The following is a 15858-nucleotide window of genomic DNA, read 5'->3' as shown; positions in this document are numbered from 1 at the left end:
GGTGAAAGCTTACTGGAATTCAGATTAAGAATGACTACCAGTATATAGTCCAACTCTAGGGAATTATGAAACTTTAATAAATGCTTTGAGTCTTAGTGAAAAGGATCATAGAACCAGAATTTAAGAGTTCCAAGATTATTTATTTAATTTAAAACCACTCTATTGATATACAATGACATACAAAAAGCTCTATGTATTTCATGTATACCACTTGATGGGTATGCAGGTAACCATACACCCATGAAACCATCAAAGCTATTTAAAGATCATCCCAATTTAAAAAAATTCTTTATTGCTGAGAGTATTACAGATGTCCCCTACTTTCTCCCCATTACCTCCCTCAATCTGGTTCCTACCCTGCCCCAGTCCTTCACCACCCTATTGTCTGTGTCCATAAGTAATGCACATATGCATATGTTCTTTGGTTAATCTCTTTTTGCAACCCCCTTTCCCTCTGAGATTCATCAGTCTGTTACATGTTTCTGGTTCTATTTTATTCATCAGTTTATTTTGTTCATTAGATTTCTTGTTCGTTTATTTTGATTTTTAGATTTAAATGTTGATAGCTATGTATTTATTGCCATTTTATTGTTCATATTTTTAATCTTTTTTCTTCTTCTTCTTAAAGAATACCCTTCACAGAGCTTCACAAGTAAAGATCATCTCAATTTTGATGACGACATGGGTCACCCAGATAAGTAATGGAACAAGCTGGAACTAGAACCAAGATTGCCTAATCCTTACTTAGTTCAGTGATTTTTGTTCCACTTCACCAGTGATTTGCAAACAATAGGGGGGAGAAAGTTACAGCACTATCAGAACACTTAAATCTTTGGGGCACCCAGAACCATTCCTACTTGGTCTACCAGCCCCTCCTCAGTCTACTCCCCTCAGTGGTCCCTCCAAAGTACCACAGGTTGAAAACCACTCCACTATACACTACGCTGTCTGTCCGTCTAAGCTCCTGCATTCAAGTAAACTGTCACCTAGTTGCCTACCCTAGGCAACATTTTTTAAGAGTTGGGCAATAAGGCAGAAAGCCAGAAGAAACTACTCGTCACTGGGTTCAGGCTACTGAATATTTTGTACCTAACAGACTAGCAGTAATACAAACGCCAGGTCTATTACTTGAGAGAATAACAACAAAGATTTAAAGACACCGGGCCTATTTCTTCAGGTTTAACTGCTAAAACATCACTATTCATCTTCCTGAAAGGAACCTGGGAAGCATTTGCAGGGACATTCTACTTGTGGTGGAACCTTTGATGTCACAATAGTGTTTAAGGAGAGAAACATCTTTAAAGGACCCACTCAGAGGACCCCAAGTGACCTCAGGCTGTTCCCGGGCAAAAGGCACCATTCTTCCTTTTATAAGAAGAAATTCAGATTTTACAATTCCCCACTGGGAAAGCAGAACTGCCTCTGAGGCCACCAGCCCCCCCGGACACACCTCCCCAGGTAGATTAGTAGCAACTTACTATTAAAGTAATAGTCTGGAGGTGTGAAATCACATATCATGGTTCCTAAACCAACACTCTTCATTGCCAAATCCAATACTTTTCAGCCTTTGTATTTTTTTTTTACAATACTGTGGCACCTGATAAGTCTCTTTTTCCAAGGAATTCCACTTATGGCCCCTGTCCTCACTTTTTCTGATTCTTCCCCTCTCCATCTTCTTTCCTAAGATTCTCTTCCTTTGTTTCCTTAAATGTTGACAGTCTCATTAGTCCATATGTTCCTAACAGGCAATTTTCTCTACTCCCATGACTTTTTTTTTTTTAAAAGATAGAACATTTTAAAAAATATATATATATTATTGATTTTTTACAGAGAGGAAGGGAGAGGGATAGAGAGTTAGAAACATCGATCAGCTGCCTCCTGCACACCTCCTACTGGGGATGTGCCCGCAACCAAGGTACCTGCCCTTGACAGGAATCAAACCTGAGACCTTTCAGTCCGTAGACCAATGCTCTATCCACTGAGCCAAACTGGTCAGGGCTCTACCCCCATGACTTTAAGAACCTCTACGTTCAAAACAATCTTACATGCATTCCAGCCCGCCTCCTTCCAACACCAGACCTATTTTCCAACTGCCTGTAAGACAGCCACATGTTAACAATGAAACCTTCACCTTCTTCCACCATCCCTTTATATTCTCTGTCTCAGTAAAGGATCAACCACTTGTGCACTTGGTAACTTGGAAACCTGGAGGTCATGTCTCCATCCTCTCACATTTAATAAACATACACACACAACACAAAAACCCAAGCCTTGAAAATATTGCCCCTAAATATCTTTCTTATTTATCTGTTCTTCTCATTTTAATTCTTATTAATTAATTAGGCCCTTACCTTGGATTATGAGTTCAGTGCCTACAGCCATTACATGTTCTGTGCCTCCAGAACAATAAAGTACAATCTTAACCACATCTTTCCCATTTTGTCACCTGGCCTCTGCCTACCTTTCCAGCCCCCACCTATACACTCTACTGCAACAATAACAAACTGTTCCCAGAAGACACATGCTATTTCACGCCTCTGCTTTCAAACATGCTGTTCTCTGCCTGAAATTCTCTACCCTCATCTCCCTGCAAAACTCATATGCAAAGACATTTTCTGAGTTACATCCTTACCCCATTTGCCTATCCTGTGACATGAATTACTTTCTCTTTTGTGCTACATCTTTACCTCATGAAGAGCTCTATTTCTGCATACACACTGTTTTGTGTTTGTTTATAAAATCTTCACTTCCTATTAGACTACAGGCAACTCGAAGGACGATCCTGTGTCTTTGTCATTTTTCTATTCCTAGGACCCAATAAATACTTGTGCAACTGAATTTGGGGCTCAGATAATATTAAAGCTATAAAATACAATATGGAGAGAAAAAGAGAATGAACATTTATTAACCACTCCTTATGCACTATGCCAGGTACTGTGCTAGGCAATATACATTATTTCATTTAAAGTTAACAGTAACTCTATGAGGTAAATATTTTTTCCATATCATAGAAAAGGATTTTAGTAATTTGTCTAAAATCACAGACCTGCTGAGTGGCAGAGGGGGGATTTGAACCTAGTACTCTTTTCTCTGTATTGTCTCCTACTGAGCAGAAATTTCCCCTTCTTTCCATTATATTCAGTGGGTTCAATTCCATTAAACTGAAGTTACTGTTTGGTATCTACTTAACTTATTAGGGTGCAGCTTAGAGGAAATATGAAATAATTTAATGAATGTCGCACAGAGATGTGTGTGTTTACTTCAAAGATAATTTTTACAATCTCCCTTAGCAACCAATCTCAGTGTCAAACCTGTGTCAGTTCGATTCAGCAAATATGTACTGATGACCTTATGGGGAAAGCTGTATATCTGTCCTTAATATCTAACCTAACCCTTTAACAACACATCCTGCCAGTTTCTTCTAAAATACTTGATAAATAGTAAGAGTAAAGAACAGGAAAAGCAGGAACCAGAAGAGAGCTATGGGGAATATCTGGTATATGGGCAGAGCAAAAGCTCTCCAAACAGTAAAGTTCAAAGACAGGGTGTTATGGACTGAATGTGTGTGTCTTCTCCAAGTTCATATGGAAAAGCTCTAACTCTCAATGTGTTGGTATTTGGAGATGGGGCCTCTCAAAGGTGACTAGGTTTAGATGAGGTTATGAGATGGGCGCGCTATAATGGAATTAGTGTCCTCATAAAAAGAGAGAGACCAGAGCTCTGTAGAACATGTGAGGACACAGTAAGAAAGCCAATTTGCAAACTAGCAACAGGGCCCTTACCAGTTAACTTGTTAAAAAAGTGATCCTAGACTTTCCAGCTTCCAAAACTGTGAGAAATAAATGCTGTTTAAGCCACCAAGTCTATAGTATTCTGTTACAGGAGCCTGAGCCAACTAAGACACTGGAGACTGGCCAGACATGGAGGAGAGAACTTGGGTGAGAGTGTCTCCATCTGTCCTGTGGCTAGGAAGTCAGGGGACAAGATTCAATAAAGAGCGAGTGCTCAACAGTGCCAAAGGCAGCAGAGATTCAGCAGATGAAAGGTGGACAAGTATACTAAAAAGTACCAATGGCATCACCTCGCAGGAACTGATTTAGTGCCCGTCAGGTAATAAGCCCAGTTCTCTCTGTCTCAAGTGGCAAGTGGTTCTAAACCCTGGTGGCATGACAGAATCATCTGGGAGCTTCTAAAAATACTCATGCCCAGGCCTCGACTGCACAGATACAGAGTTGACTGCTCTGGGGTGGGGCCTGAATATTGATGCATTTTTAAAAAACGCTTCCAAAGTGATTCTAATGTAATAGCCAGGGTTGAAAACAACTGCAACTTCAGTTAACTTGTTAAAAAAAGAAGCTTTATCTGCATTCTGGTAGAGCAGATTTGACATGTTAATGTGACTATGTAGCAGCTACAGAAGTGCCACATGCTTTCATGAATCATCTCATTTCATCCTCATAACAATGCTGTGAGGCGTGTGCTGTATTAACCCGGCTACAAAACAGGCACAAAGGAAACAGGCACAGAGCGGTTGAAGTCACACAGTAAGTGCCAGGGATGAAAAAAAACCACTTGCACATAATAAAAACTCAATAAAACAAATGCCACTTGCCATATAAGAAACAGGGGTATATTTCCGATTGAGTGACTCCACCTCCTCCAAGACATGATTATATACAGACATCATTCTTCTCTCATATTCACTATCAGCATGGGCTGCTCCTACAGATCCATATTCCTGGGAACTGAAGTTAAAATCAATATCGATTAATGAACCACAACAGTAACAATTTTAATGTCTCAATGCATCAGCACTTTCCACACATTCTCATTTAATCTTTAAAAAAATGAAGTACCCACTGTTATTTCCATTTTATAGATGAGGAAACTGAGGCTTGGAGAAGTTAAGTAATTTGCCTTCAGTCTCATATAACCAGTAAGTGGCAAGCTAGCATTCAAAGCTAGATCTGACTTCACTCAGTCACTTTGGTTGTTAGGTAGTATAAAACCTTGTCCCTGTAGTCATTCCCTTATTTTCTAGGCAGTAGAAATAAAGGTTAAGTGTAAAGGAATCATGACAGGCTGAATAAGAAGCTAGAATAGAAAAATGTAATGCACAAGCATTTCAAAATATTTTTTCCTGGTAATCCTGAAAAGCAGGTATGAGGTAGATAATAACAGTCATGATTATAAACATCTCCCCATCCTATCCCACATTTACTGATACACTGGCATAGGTATTAGGTTAGCTACTAGAGATACAAAGTTGAATGAAACAAGATCGCCCCTCATCTCCCCAACCCTTCCAGGCTGTGAAAGAAATACACAGATTTCTGTAAAAAATTCAGTGAAATATCAATGTCATGCCTCCCTCTCTTGAGGTTCTTTCAGCAATAGGTCCCTCTTTACTTGGAAGGCACAAAATGTATACTACCAAGAAGAGAAGTTTTAGAAGGAATCTACTTGCAATTGCACACTATTGCAAATAAAACCCAAAGAACTCTCCCTCAAGGTACATGCTTTCTTTTCCAATTTTTCATTATTATGAAGGCCAAAGATTAGGGGAATGGGTTTGAGGGATGAAAGGTGATGGAGAAGAGTGAAGAAAAGTGATAGGAAGGGGAGAGGGTTAGAGAGCAGCATTTGCAAGCTGGCTAGATAACTCCCTTCACCCCACCCCTGCTGACAATGTGCCTATCTCTCTGTTAAAAGTTAAGCAAGAAAAACACTAATTTCTATTATGTCAACCAACAGTACAATGACATGTGTTGTAAGCAGTTAAATGAGTACTGCACAATGAGAAATGGTGTGAGCATGAAGTATCAATTTTCAGGCAAAACCTGAAAATTATGGAAGTTTAAGAACATCTTCAAATTTTAAAGGGAGAAGCTTGTTTTAAAAAATAAATATATAAATCAATAAAAATTTTTAAAAAGCACGTCAAACATTGCAAACTAGGAAAAATAAACATAGAAAGGTAAGGAAAAGTAGAAAAATAAGTAAAAGTTAGCATGTCACCAAAATATTAAAATGGATCAGATGAGTGGGGATAACTCGGCCAAGTAGAGTAGTCTGAGAGTAGGTAGTACTTTAAAAGAGAAGACAAGGAACTTGGCATTGCCCTGTAAAGAAATGTGAGTCAACACTTTAGGGCAGTGGTTGCCAACCTTTCGGACCTCACGGACCACCAGTGGTCTGCAGACCACCTGTTGGTGACTACTGCTTTAGGGAACAGAAATTTAAAATGCATTATTAAGCCCTGAAGCGGTATACTAAGTGGTTAGAGCGTCAGCCCTTATGTTGAAGAGTTACAGGTTTGATTCCCTGTGAGAGGCAACCAATCGATGTTTCTCTCTCTCTCTCTCCCCGTTCCCCCTCCCTCCTTCCCTTCCACTCTCTCTAGAAATCAATGGGAAAAATGTCCTTGGGTGAAGATTAAAAAAATGCATTGTCGATTATATTCTCTTTGTGGAGGAAGTTGATCTTGGAATCATAGGCCTTACTAGGTTGAAAATTATAGATAGTTAAGAAATTCATATTCCAAAATAGAATACTATCGTAGGAAAAACCAATGCTCATTCTTTTATAAAAATACTAGAGGCCGGTGGAGTCCCTCGGCCTGGCCTGCGGGGATCAGGCCAAAATCGCCCGGTGCATGGATTCATCCAGGGAGTGTCTGGGATGATCGGGCTAGCTGGCTGGGGAGGGACGCGGGAGGTTGGCCGGCCAGGGAGGTTACATCAGAGGGCTACAGGGCGTGTCCGGCCCGTCTTGCCCAGTCCCGATCAGCCGGACCCCAGCAGCAAGCTAACCTACTGGAGCATCTGCCCCCTGGTGCTCAGTGCGCGTCATAGAGACTGGTCAAATGGTCGAACGAACGGTCGGACACTTAGCATATTAGGCTTTTTATTATATAGGATTTTGAAAAATTAATTAGTTAATGGGGGAGGGAAGAAGAATTCCTAACAAAGCAAAAACAGGAATACTTTTTGTTTGGGAAACACAAAGAAAAAAAATTTCAAGTACAAGTTTAATTATATTATTAACTTAACTTAAAAATAATATATATATATTTTTATTGATTTCAGAGAGAAAGGGAAAGGGAGAGAGATAGAAACATCAATGATGAGAGCAAATCATTGATCGGTTGCCTCCTGCATGCCCCCCACTGGAGATCAAGCCCACAACCTGAGCATGTGCCCTTGAGCAGAATCAAACCTGGGACCCTTCAGTCCGTAGGCTGACGCTTTATCCACTGAGCCAAACCAGCTAGGGCTAACTTAATTTTTCATACCAAAGTTCAGTTACAATATGTAAGAAGAAAATGTTCAAATTCAATGAATTTCTTCCCAGTTAATTTTCCAAGTCAATGTTGAGAAAACAGGAGGCAGGAGGTAAGTAAACAAGTCAGAAAATCCAGGTTTCATCACTAGCAATGTGACCTTAGACAAATGCTGGAGAAATTCTTCCTCTATTTTGTTTTGTGTTTTTTTTTCTACAATTCCTCTTCTAAAACACTGTTGTGATAATTAGGTTAGATAACATATTTGAATTATTTAATGTAAACTATTATTAGAAATACCTTGCAGATTCTGGATCTAAAATCAGAGCTTCTATTGCGTGAGACATCAGCAAACAGCTCTGCTGCTGTCTGGATTAATGTTAAGGTTATACCTAAAAAGAAAGAAATCTACTACAGACTTTATATTATTTGAATATTAACTAAGTCAAGGTGAGGATCGTATTTTTAGTGAAGGTAACCATATGTTATCGACTCAAATAGTCTGGGGCTCTATTTTTTTCTTTTAAGGGATATATGGTGTCTGAAATAGTGATTCTCAAATTCTGCATCAGGAAGGATACTTCAAAGGGGGGCACCAAGCAACAGGCTCTGTGATTCGATCTGTGTTAGGTTTGCAACCTGTTTTCCTAGAGGTGGAGAAAAACCACCATTGAGTCACCACTTATTTAAAAAGCCTGGTTTAAGTCAAAAAGTAAAATGATATTGCCTATACCAGATTTCAAAGTAGAAATTATTAATTGTAATAAATTTATAGGCTTATCTAATGTTAGTCAAGCATATCTGAAGTATTTATGTTTAAAAGAAAACTTCAAAAGAAGAAGATATATTGGGGCAAGTTTAGGATACAGCTCTACATTCCTCAAAGTTGCCGAATCAGCATCAAAAGATGCCTGATAAAGATCCCCATATCGGGAAGCAAGGCTTCGGAATTCTTCCATAGATTGTTTCATCTACAAAGAAGGAAAAATATTAATTATAATATACGTCCTATCATTATTGTATAAACACAAAAATCAAAACGGTCAAACAAAAATATGTAAAAAATACTTCAACTCCTTTTCATTTTCATTTCATTCATTTTTATAAACCTTGTTAAATAAAATTAACAGAAGGCAAATAAAAATACAAATGTGCACAAGATTATGGTAATTTATATCTGATGTATGGAAACAAAAAAATTTGCATTTTAGCTTCTTTTAAGTTCCACTAAAATAATTAATATAGTTATTAACACCCCAAAGTTTCTTTAAAATGTATGTCCTTTTTCTTTATATAAATATGTAGCATTAAGTGAGACGTCATTAATCACTCTGTCATTTTAATAAGACATCAGCCTATTTTTGGCAAGACAGATGAGTTAATAAGCATTTGAGGTTGAATGTCCATGAGTCAGACCATTGATTTGTAAATTTCAGGATTTTTCATCTCACAACTAATCTCAAAAACTTCTAAAGTGTAAACAAAAACTACACTGAAAATAGGTTGACACCTGCCTGATTAGAGATGCGACCACACCTCTGAAGTTCATTTCCTAACGTCATGGCGATTGTTGTGGCAATTGCAGGAGGAGGGCTTGTCTTTAGACTATTACAAGTACAGATAAGTTGAGAGAAGGCTTGCAGAAGGTCAATCCGGAGTTTTACAAATTCACACTGAAAACTTAAAGGATTCAGTGGTGTACTAGCAGCCTGGGGGAAACAAAAAGATATATTTACAACAAAATAAATATGGCAGCAAAATGGTGCAGTACACAAACAAATTTTAAAGGCAATGATAATGCCCTATTTCCTAAACTGGGATATCTGTTATATTTTTTTCTATATACCCTACATAAAAATATGTAGATGTTATACCTATTCAATTCTTAATAAAGAGAAAAATCAAAATAAATTAAAATTCCACCATTGCAGGCAGAATACTAAAATGGTTCTTGAGTCACACCCCCTGGTACCCTGATATCTACACCATGTGTAATCTCCCCTCTCTGAGTGTGGGTGGAACCTGTAACTTGCTTCTTACTAATGAAATATGGCAAAGGTAATGAATGAATTTTGAGGATGTAATTTAGGTCCCTAATGAAGTAAGTTCATATCACTGAAAAGGGAGATCATTCTGGATGGATTTCTCCTAATCTGAGAAGCCCATGAAAAGGGCCTTGGAGGTGAGCAATTCTCCTGTTGGCCTCAAAGCTTCCACAAGTTCTAGAGCTGTGAGGAAATAAACTCTACCAACAACTACATGAGTTTAGGAGAGGACCCTAAGCTTCCGTGAGCCTCATTAAGCCTGGCCCTGGCTGACACCTTGGTTGGAACTTTGTGACATGAGATAAGCCATACCTAGACTTCTGACTCATGGAAACTGAAACACTAAACAGGTGCTGCTTTAAGCCACTAAATTTGTGGTAACTTATTACATACCACAGAAAATAAATACAAACACTTTTTACAATTTTTATTCTTAAGAAGCAAGGTAAGTCTCTCATTAATCACTGTATTGGGAAATTAGACACCCAACATTGCTATCAGATCCCCGTAAGCAGAGAATTCTGAACTTCTCCTGTTTAGTTTGGTTGAAGCAGGTAAAAAGCATAATCCTCATAGCTGTACTATCTCAGGTTAGACCACTCATGTGTCAGGGAGTATAAAGGGCAGCCCACGTTCATGTCCTCTCAGTTACAAAGACAGACAGCTAGTGTCAGATCCATACTTGCCAAGTGAATAGAATACAAATAAATCTTTTTAAAACGGAGCAAGTGCTTATAGTCTGTTGAATAAAAGAACTCCAGTTCACCCTAACCAGTTTGGCTCAATGGATAGAGCATCAGCCTGCAGAATGAAGGGTCCTGGGTTCAATTCTGGTCAAGGGCACATGCCTGGGTTGCAGGCTCAATCCCCCATAGGGGGTGTGCAGAAAGCAGATGATCAATGATTTTCTCTAAAAATCATTGGTGTTTCTCTCTCTCTCTCCCTCTCCCTTCCTCTCTAAAATCAATAAAAATATATTTAAAAATGTTTTAAATAGTAATAATAAAAGAAAAGAACTCCATTTCAAAAGGAAATGATCTGAGGTTCAAAAACCTGCTTAGGTCACAATTTGTTAATGGCAGAGTAAAGACTAAGAAAAGGGCCTTCTGTCTGTCAACTGAGTACTTTCTTAATTACTGACAAGCCTCATTAAATACACATACCACACAAATCATTAAAAGATTATTAAAAATTCAATAGAGTTTTTCATAATATTAAGTCTATCAACCTTTGTGAGCCTGTTTCACAGTTCTTAGCATTTACTGTACTGAATGATTAACTATTTTCTGCTCCAGATAAACTAGAAAATGAAATAATTCTATTGATCAGAACCAATAATTGTAACTTTTGATTTTTTGAGGCATTTATTAGCCTGATATAGGCAACAACAATCTTTTCCTAGAATAATCAAGAGGAGAAAAATCATAGCATTCAATGCTACTTTTTAACATGGAGAGGAGCTTCTGTTTTAAAATAGAAATCAATGCTAAGCAGAAAAATTATACTTCAAAAGATATGCTCCCACAGTAGTCTAAATATTCTGTCTCTTTTGTGCCATCTGTTTATTCTATGTTCCACTTTAAAGCACTTCTTTTAGGATGTGCCACCATTACAAATATTTTAGATTATGTGATAAATGCATATAAACTGTTACCAAAAGTTTTATGGCCCCATCGAAATATATACACTTTTAAAAATTGAATGACAATGTTTTTAAAATGTTTAATGTTGATTATATAAACTCTTTACTCTTAAAGGGGAAAAGTTCTTGCATTAACACAAAATGCTCAGTTAGGAAAACAGGTTCTTACTTAAGAATATAACTGATTTAAAGGAAACATAAGATATGTTAAATGTCTGATTTCTCTGTACCCCCTTCACTTTTTTAGCAGAACAATGAAAAAATTTAGCTGGCTAACTTCATTTGGAATGGGAGGGAATCATAGGAGGGGCGGGGACACTCGCCAGCATCCTTAATAATTTCTTCTTTATCCACAAAGCCAGAAACTCTAGTTTCTTAGTGAGTAGCTTTGAGGTCAGAGATGGGAGGGGGATTTATGTTGATAGTGGTAGTGACTCGGGCTGGGGTGTTATTAATAGGATTCTGGAAAAGAAGGATCATATCTCCACTTATCCTTCTGTATGGATTCAGCAATCCTCTTCATATATGGTTCCTGGTACTTGATAAAAACAAAATGAGAAACCCATCAATCTATGAATATTAAAAAGTAGATGAAGGGTTAAGGATTTACTTCCATGTCCTATTTATTACTTTAATATTGCCATATATATATATTCAGTCCTTAACTACCGCCAAGCCTCATTAAATACACATACCACCAAAGTCATTTAAAGACTATTAAATATATATATATATATATACACACATATATAATGTCAGATGTTTCAGGGTAGTTAAAACAGAATAATAAAAAGAAAAGGGAGGCCATTCTTACACACGTCATCATCACCAAAGGAGAATTAAGAGGACTTACTGTTAAGGATGCAATCCCTTTGTGGTAGAATTTTAAAGACTCAGCAATGCAAGAAAGTGCTGAACTATAATTCTCCTCTTGCAACCCAGTGAGACACTGCTCTGCATGTGAGAACTCCTTCAAACTGTTCAGCCAGAAGTAGAAGTGTTCTGAAGCAACCTGAGTCAGCAAACTCTGGTAGAGCTCTCTGGCCATGTCATGGTTACCCTAAAAAAAAATAAAAAAAAAAATAATGGCACATAATGAAGTTCTTACAATTGAATTAGCAGCTAAAAGACAAACTGAAATCTTGGATAAGCTGTAACAATCATTCCCTACAATTCTTTGAGATTCAGTATTTTCTCAGACAACATATGCTGAGTTGTTTTTATGTAACCTAATGCCCACAGTTCTTTACTAAGACAGTTGCAAAGAGAAAATAAAGGAATTAACTACAACCTGAGTCTAGAATTTTAGTTCAAAATATGGAAAGTATAAATACTTATCGTATGTTATTTGGTATGAGCTACTCAGTGGGTGTGGGAGGAAACTCCAGTAAGCTCTATTACGTGACTATCAAGAAGATTACTGTGCTTGCCTCTGGAAATGACTGGGGGGAAGGGTGGTTTTTGGGGGGAATGTGAATATCATTTAACTGCTGGGGCCCAGGGATGCTCAGAGCCCTGCAGTGCTTGGATGCTTGGGACAGTTGGGCATAATAAAGAATACCATCCTGTCAGTAGTGGTCCTCCACCCATTTGAGAAACAATGATAACGTGTGCTTCAATCACCTAGAACAGTGGTCGGCAAACTCATTAGTCAACAGAGCCAAATATCAACAGTACAATGATTGAAATTTCTTTTGAGAGCCAAATTTTTTAAACTTAAACTTCTTCTAACGCCACTTCTTCAAAATAGACTCACTCAGGCTGTGGTATTTTGTGGAAGAGCCACACTCAAGGGGCCAAAGAGCTGCATGTGGCTCACGAGCCGCAGTTTGCCGACCACTGACCTAGAATAATGCTTTTCCAATTTTGCTTTCTGGACTTAACCCCAACGGGTTTCTATAGTATCCAAAGCTCTGTATTTCTTTCCTCTCAAACAAAATTAATGAAAATTGTTGGGCTTTGCATATGGCTGAGAAGAGAACAGCATACAAAAACTTTCCTGTTTCTACACAAGAATGATAAGTTTGGAGAGAGAAAAGGAATAAACAACGGTGTATTAACAAAGGAGGACAGAAATGGTGGGTGGGAGGTGACTGTGGTTATGAAAGTATCAGGCGAAATGAAAGTGGTACTAACAACCTGAAGCCAGAAAGAGCTCAGATTTTTGGAATTCATGTGGGACTTTCCCATAACAGATATGGATCACACATACCATTCTGGATGCCTGTCTGGCAATTCGGTACACAGTCCATCCATTGGAGACGCTTTCAAGCTGCTGCTTAATGACTGCCTTTATTTCAGCAGATAGTGCTTTCTGACTGGCAACAAAAATCACAGTGGCCAAACTCACCTAACATTGGGCAAGAAGATAGACAATTAAAAAAATCATGTAATTCTACTCAATGTCACAGATAGCTTTACCCAAAAGGGAGGAAAACTAATGACAGTCCCTCAAATAAGAAAAAACTTGTTCTCCTTTGACATTTACTAATTTTTCACTTTGAAGTTATAGAGCAATTTATTCCATTGTTCAGACAATTGTTTATAATTCCCATAAATATGGATAAATTATAAAATCACAATGAAATGGCTATGCAGCAGTGAAATGAGTCAACTAGAGATACACTTTTCAATATAGAGGATTTAAACAAAATAGGAAAAATATAAAAGATTACATGCAGTATGGTAGCATTTATACAAAGTTAAAAGTATGGAAAATAATAGTGCATGCTACTTTGTATATATACTAAGATAGTGAATATATAACAAATACATGGGAATGATAAACACCAAATTCAGGATAGTGGTTACCTCTAGAAGGGAGATGTAAAGGGAAGTACAAATCTGGTAATATTTTTTTCTTAAGCCAGGGATGGATGCAAGGGTTTTCAACATATAATTCTTTACATTTTTGGAATATTATGTTTCATAATTTAAAATGGCTTTAAAGTAATACTAACAAAAAAGTGATAAAGAACATTGGTTGAAAATGCTGCTTCAATAAAAAATAAACTTGGCCAACTGCTTCTTAGTATTCCAAAGCTGATATAAACAAAGGACCATATACCGTATTTTCCGGCGTATAAGACGACTGGGCGTATAGAAGATTTTCCTGGGTTAAAAAGTCGTCTTATACGCCGGGAAATACGGTATACATTGTGGTGACTGAATGATGTCATTCCCAAGACCACTGCCACTTGGACCTCAGGGTAACCCTTTCCTGATAGCAAATAATGAAAGGGGTAATCTTTTACAGAATATGCCCTGGAGCAGCAGTCGCCAACCAGTGGTCTGTTGGTTCTGAGGTCTGAAAGGTTGGTGACTATTGGTTTAAGGCAGTGGTCGGCAAACCGCGGCTCGCGAGCCACATGCGGCTCTTTGGCCCCTTGAGTGTGGCTCTTCCACAAAATGCTACGTGTGGGCGCACACGTACAGTGCGATTGAAACTTCGTGGCCCATGTGCAGAAGTCGGCCTGGGCGAGTCTATTTTGAAGAAGTGGCGTTAGAACACTCAAGAGGCCAAAGAGCTGCATGTGGCTCGCGAGCCGTGGTTTGCCGACCACTGGTTTAAGGAAACCTTTGGAGCAGCAGTCGCCAACCAGTGGTCCGTGAGGTCTGAAAGGTTGGTGACCGCTGACCTGGAGGATTAAATATAAATGAGGCTTGAGTAAGCAATTTCATTAAGCTTTTCCCAATCCCTAAATTCAGATGACCAGAAACAATATGGAGCGGCCAACTTAAGGCTTACATCTAATTTATGCCTATTTAGCATGTAGCCTACGCTCAGTCTGGTAGAACTTTCAGCTAAACAATATGATCACTTCCATGGCTTCTGTTTTTTAACAAGCACACACCTTCCCCAACCCCAGGATTATACTGAAACCTAAATTGGATCCTAAACAGCTACAGAAATCCTGGGTTGGAAAAGAGGAATCTGTGCTAATCTCTGGTTGCTGTTATCATCAGGTCTTTAACTTATATTTTTGGAAGTACAAAACAGGGTTTAGTTCATTATTTGCTTTGTATAAAAAGGAAAAATCCATTATCATTTTGTCCTTTGTAATAGAACAAATACATCAAATTGAAGGCTTTGGCTACACTAAGCTGACTTGACAGGGCGTAGGAAGAAAGAAGTTTTAGATCTGAACTAAATAGGACTTTCTAAATCAAAAGTAGAAATAGTAAAAAGCTCATGGTTCCAATTCTATTTTGACTTCAGTATTCCCTCGGTCTTAGATAATTACTTTAACCTGTTGTTTATTTTGCTTTGTAAGTAAAGTCCAACAGTAAAGCTAACTACATAAAGTAATTCTCACTAGACCAGATCTTATTCACCATCAAAAAGTGACTCTTTACCAGAAGTTCCTGCTGCTTGTCTGTAGCTGATCGTCCGATAACCTTGTAGAGCTCCATGAGGTCGCCCAACATTCCATCGCCCAGCACTGGCAGCTGCATGGCAATGGCGGCCAAGCAATGGCACATCAGGATCCGGGCAGCGTCCTGAGCACTGTGCAACTGAGTCAACAGGGTCTCAACCACGGACTGGCTAAGATGGGGTCTGCCCTTGGCCAACTTCACCATACACTTCAAAGCAATCTGCACATTGAAAACAAAACAGACCACTTACACTTTGAAGGTATTAAGTAAAGCTTTAAAGAAAAGAACTTTGTATAAGTTACTGGGGAAAATCAAGGAAAAGTTGTTTTTTTTTTGTAGGCATAACATTTTTCTTCATAAGAATCACATGACATAATAGATCCCATATTGGGATAGGCAAAATGCACCATGTTTAATACCAAATAACAAGTCAGGACTGCACATTAATCACTCATCGCAATCTAAGACTATTAGAAAATCATAAAAAACAACGTTGAAGAGGCAAAATATAC

The 15858-nt window shown here is 38.2% G+C and overlaps 1 protein-coding gene across 2 annotated transcripts in view; it reads right to left on the bottom strand.

The window, feature by feature from the left end:
* The window catches only part of INTS7 (integrator complex subunit 7), a 48967-nt gene that overhangs the window by 7118 nt on the left and 25991 nt on the right, over positions 1-15858 (bottom strand). For both annotated transcript variants that reach the window (XM_079760835.1, XM_079760836.1), the window contains 7 exons: positions 15326-15565; positions 13182-13319; positions 11823-12029; positions 8797-8991; positions 8150-8253; positions 7583-7651; positions 4613-4745 (listed from right to left, as the gene is read on the bottom strand). In XM_079760835.1, coding sequence (XP_079616961.1) covers positions 4613-4745; positions 7583-7651; positions 8150-8253; positions 8797-8991; positions 11823-12029; positions 13182-13319; positions 15326-15565 — 1086 coding nt within the window. The remainder of the gene's footprint in view (positions 1-4612; positions 4746-7582; positions 7652-8149; positions 8254-8796; positions 8992-11822; positions 12030-13181; positions 13320-15325; positions 15566-15858) is intronic.

The sequence above is a fragment of the Cnephaeus nilssonii genome, assembly GCF_951640355.1.
Source record: "Cnephaeus nilssonii genome assembly, chromosome: 21".
NCBI lineage: Eukaryota > Metazoa > Chordata > Mammalia > Chiroptera > Vespertilionidae > Cnephaeus > Cnephaeus nilssonii.
This window is presented reverse-complemented; position numbering and strand designations above follow the sequence as displayed.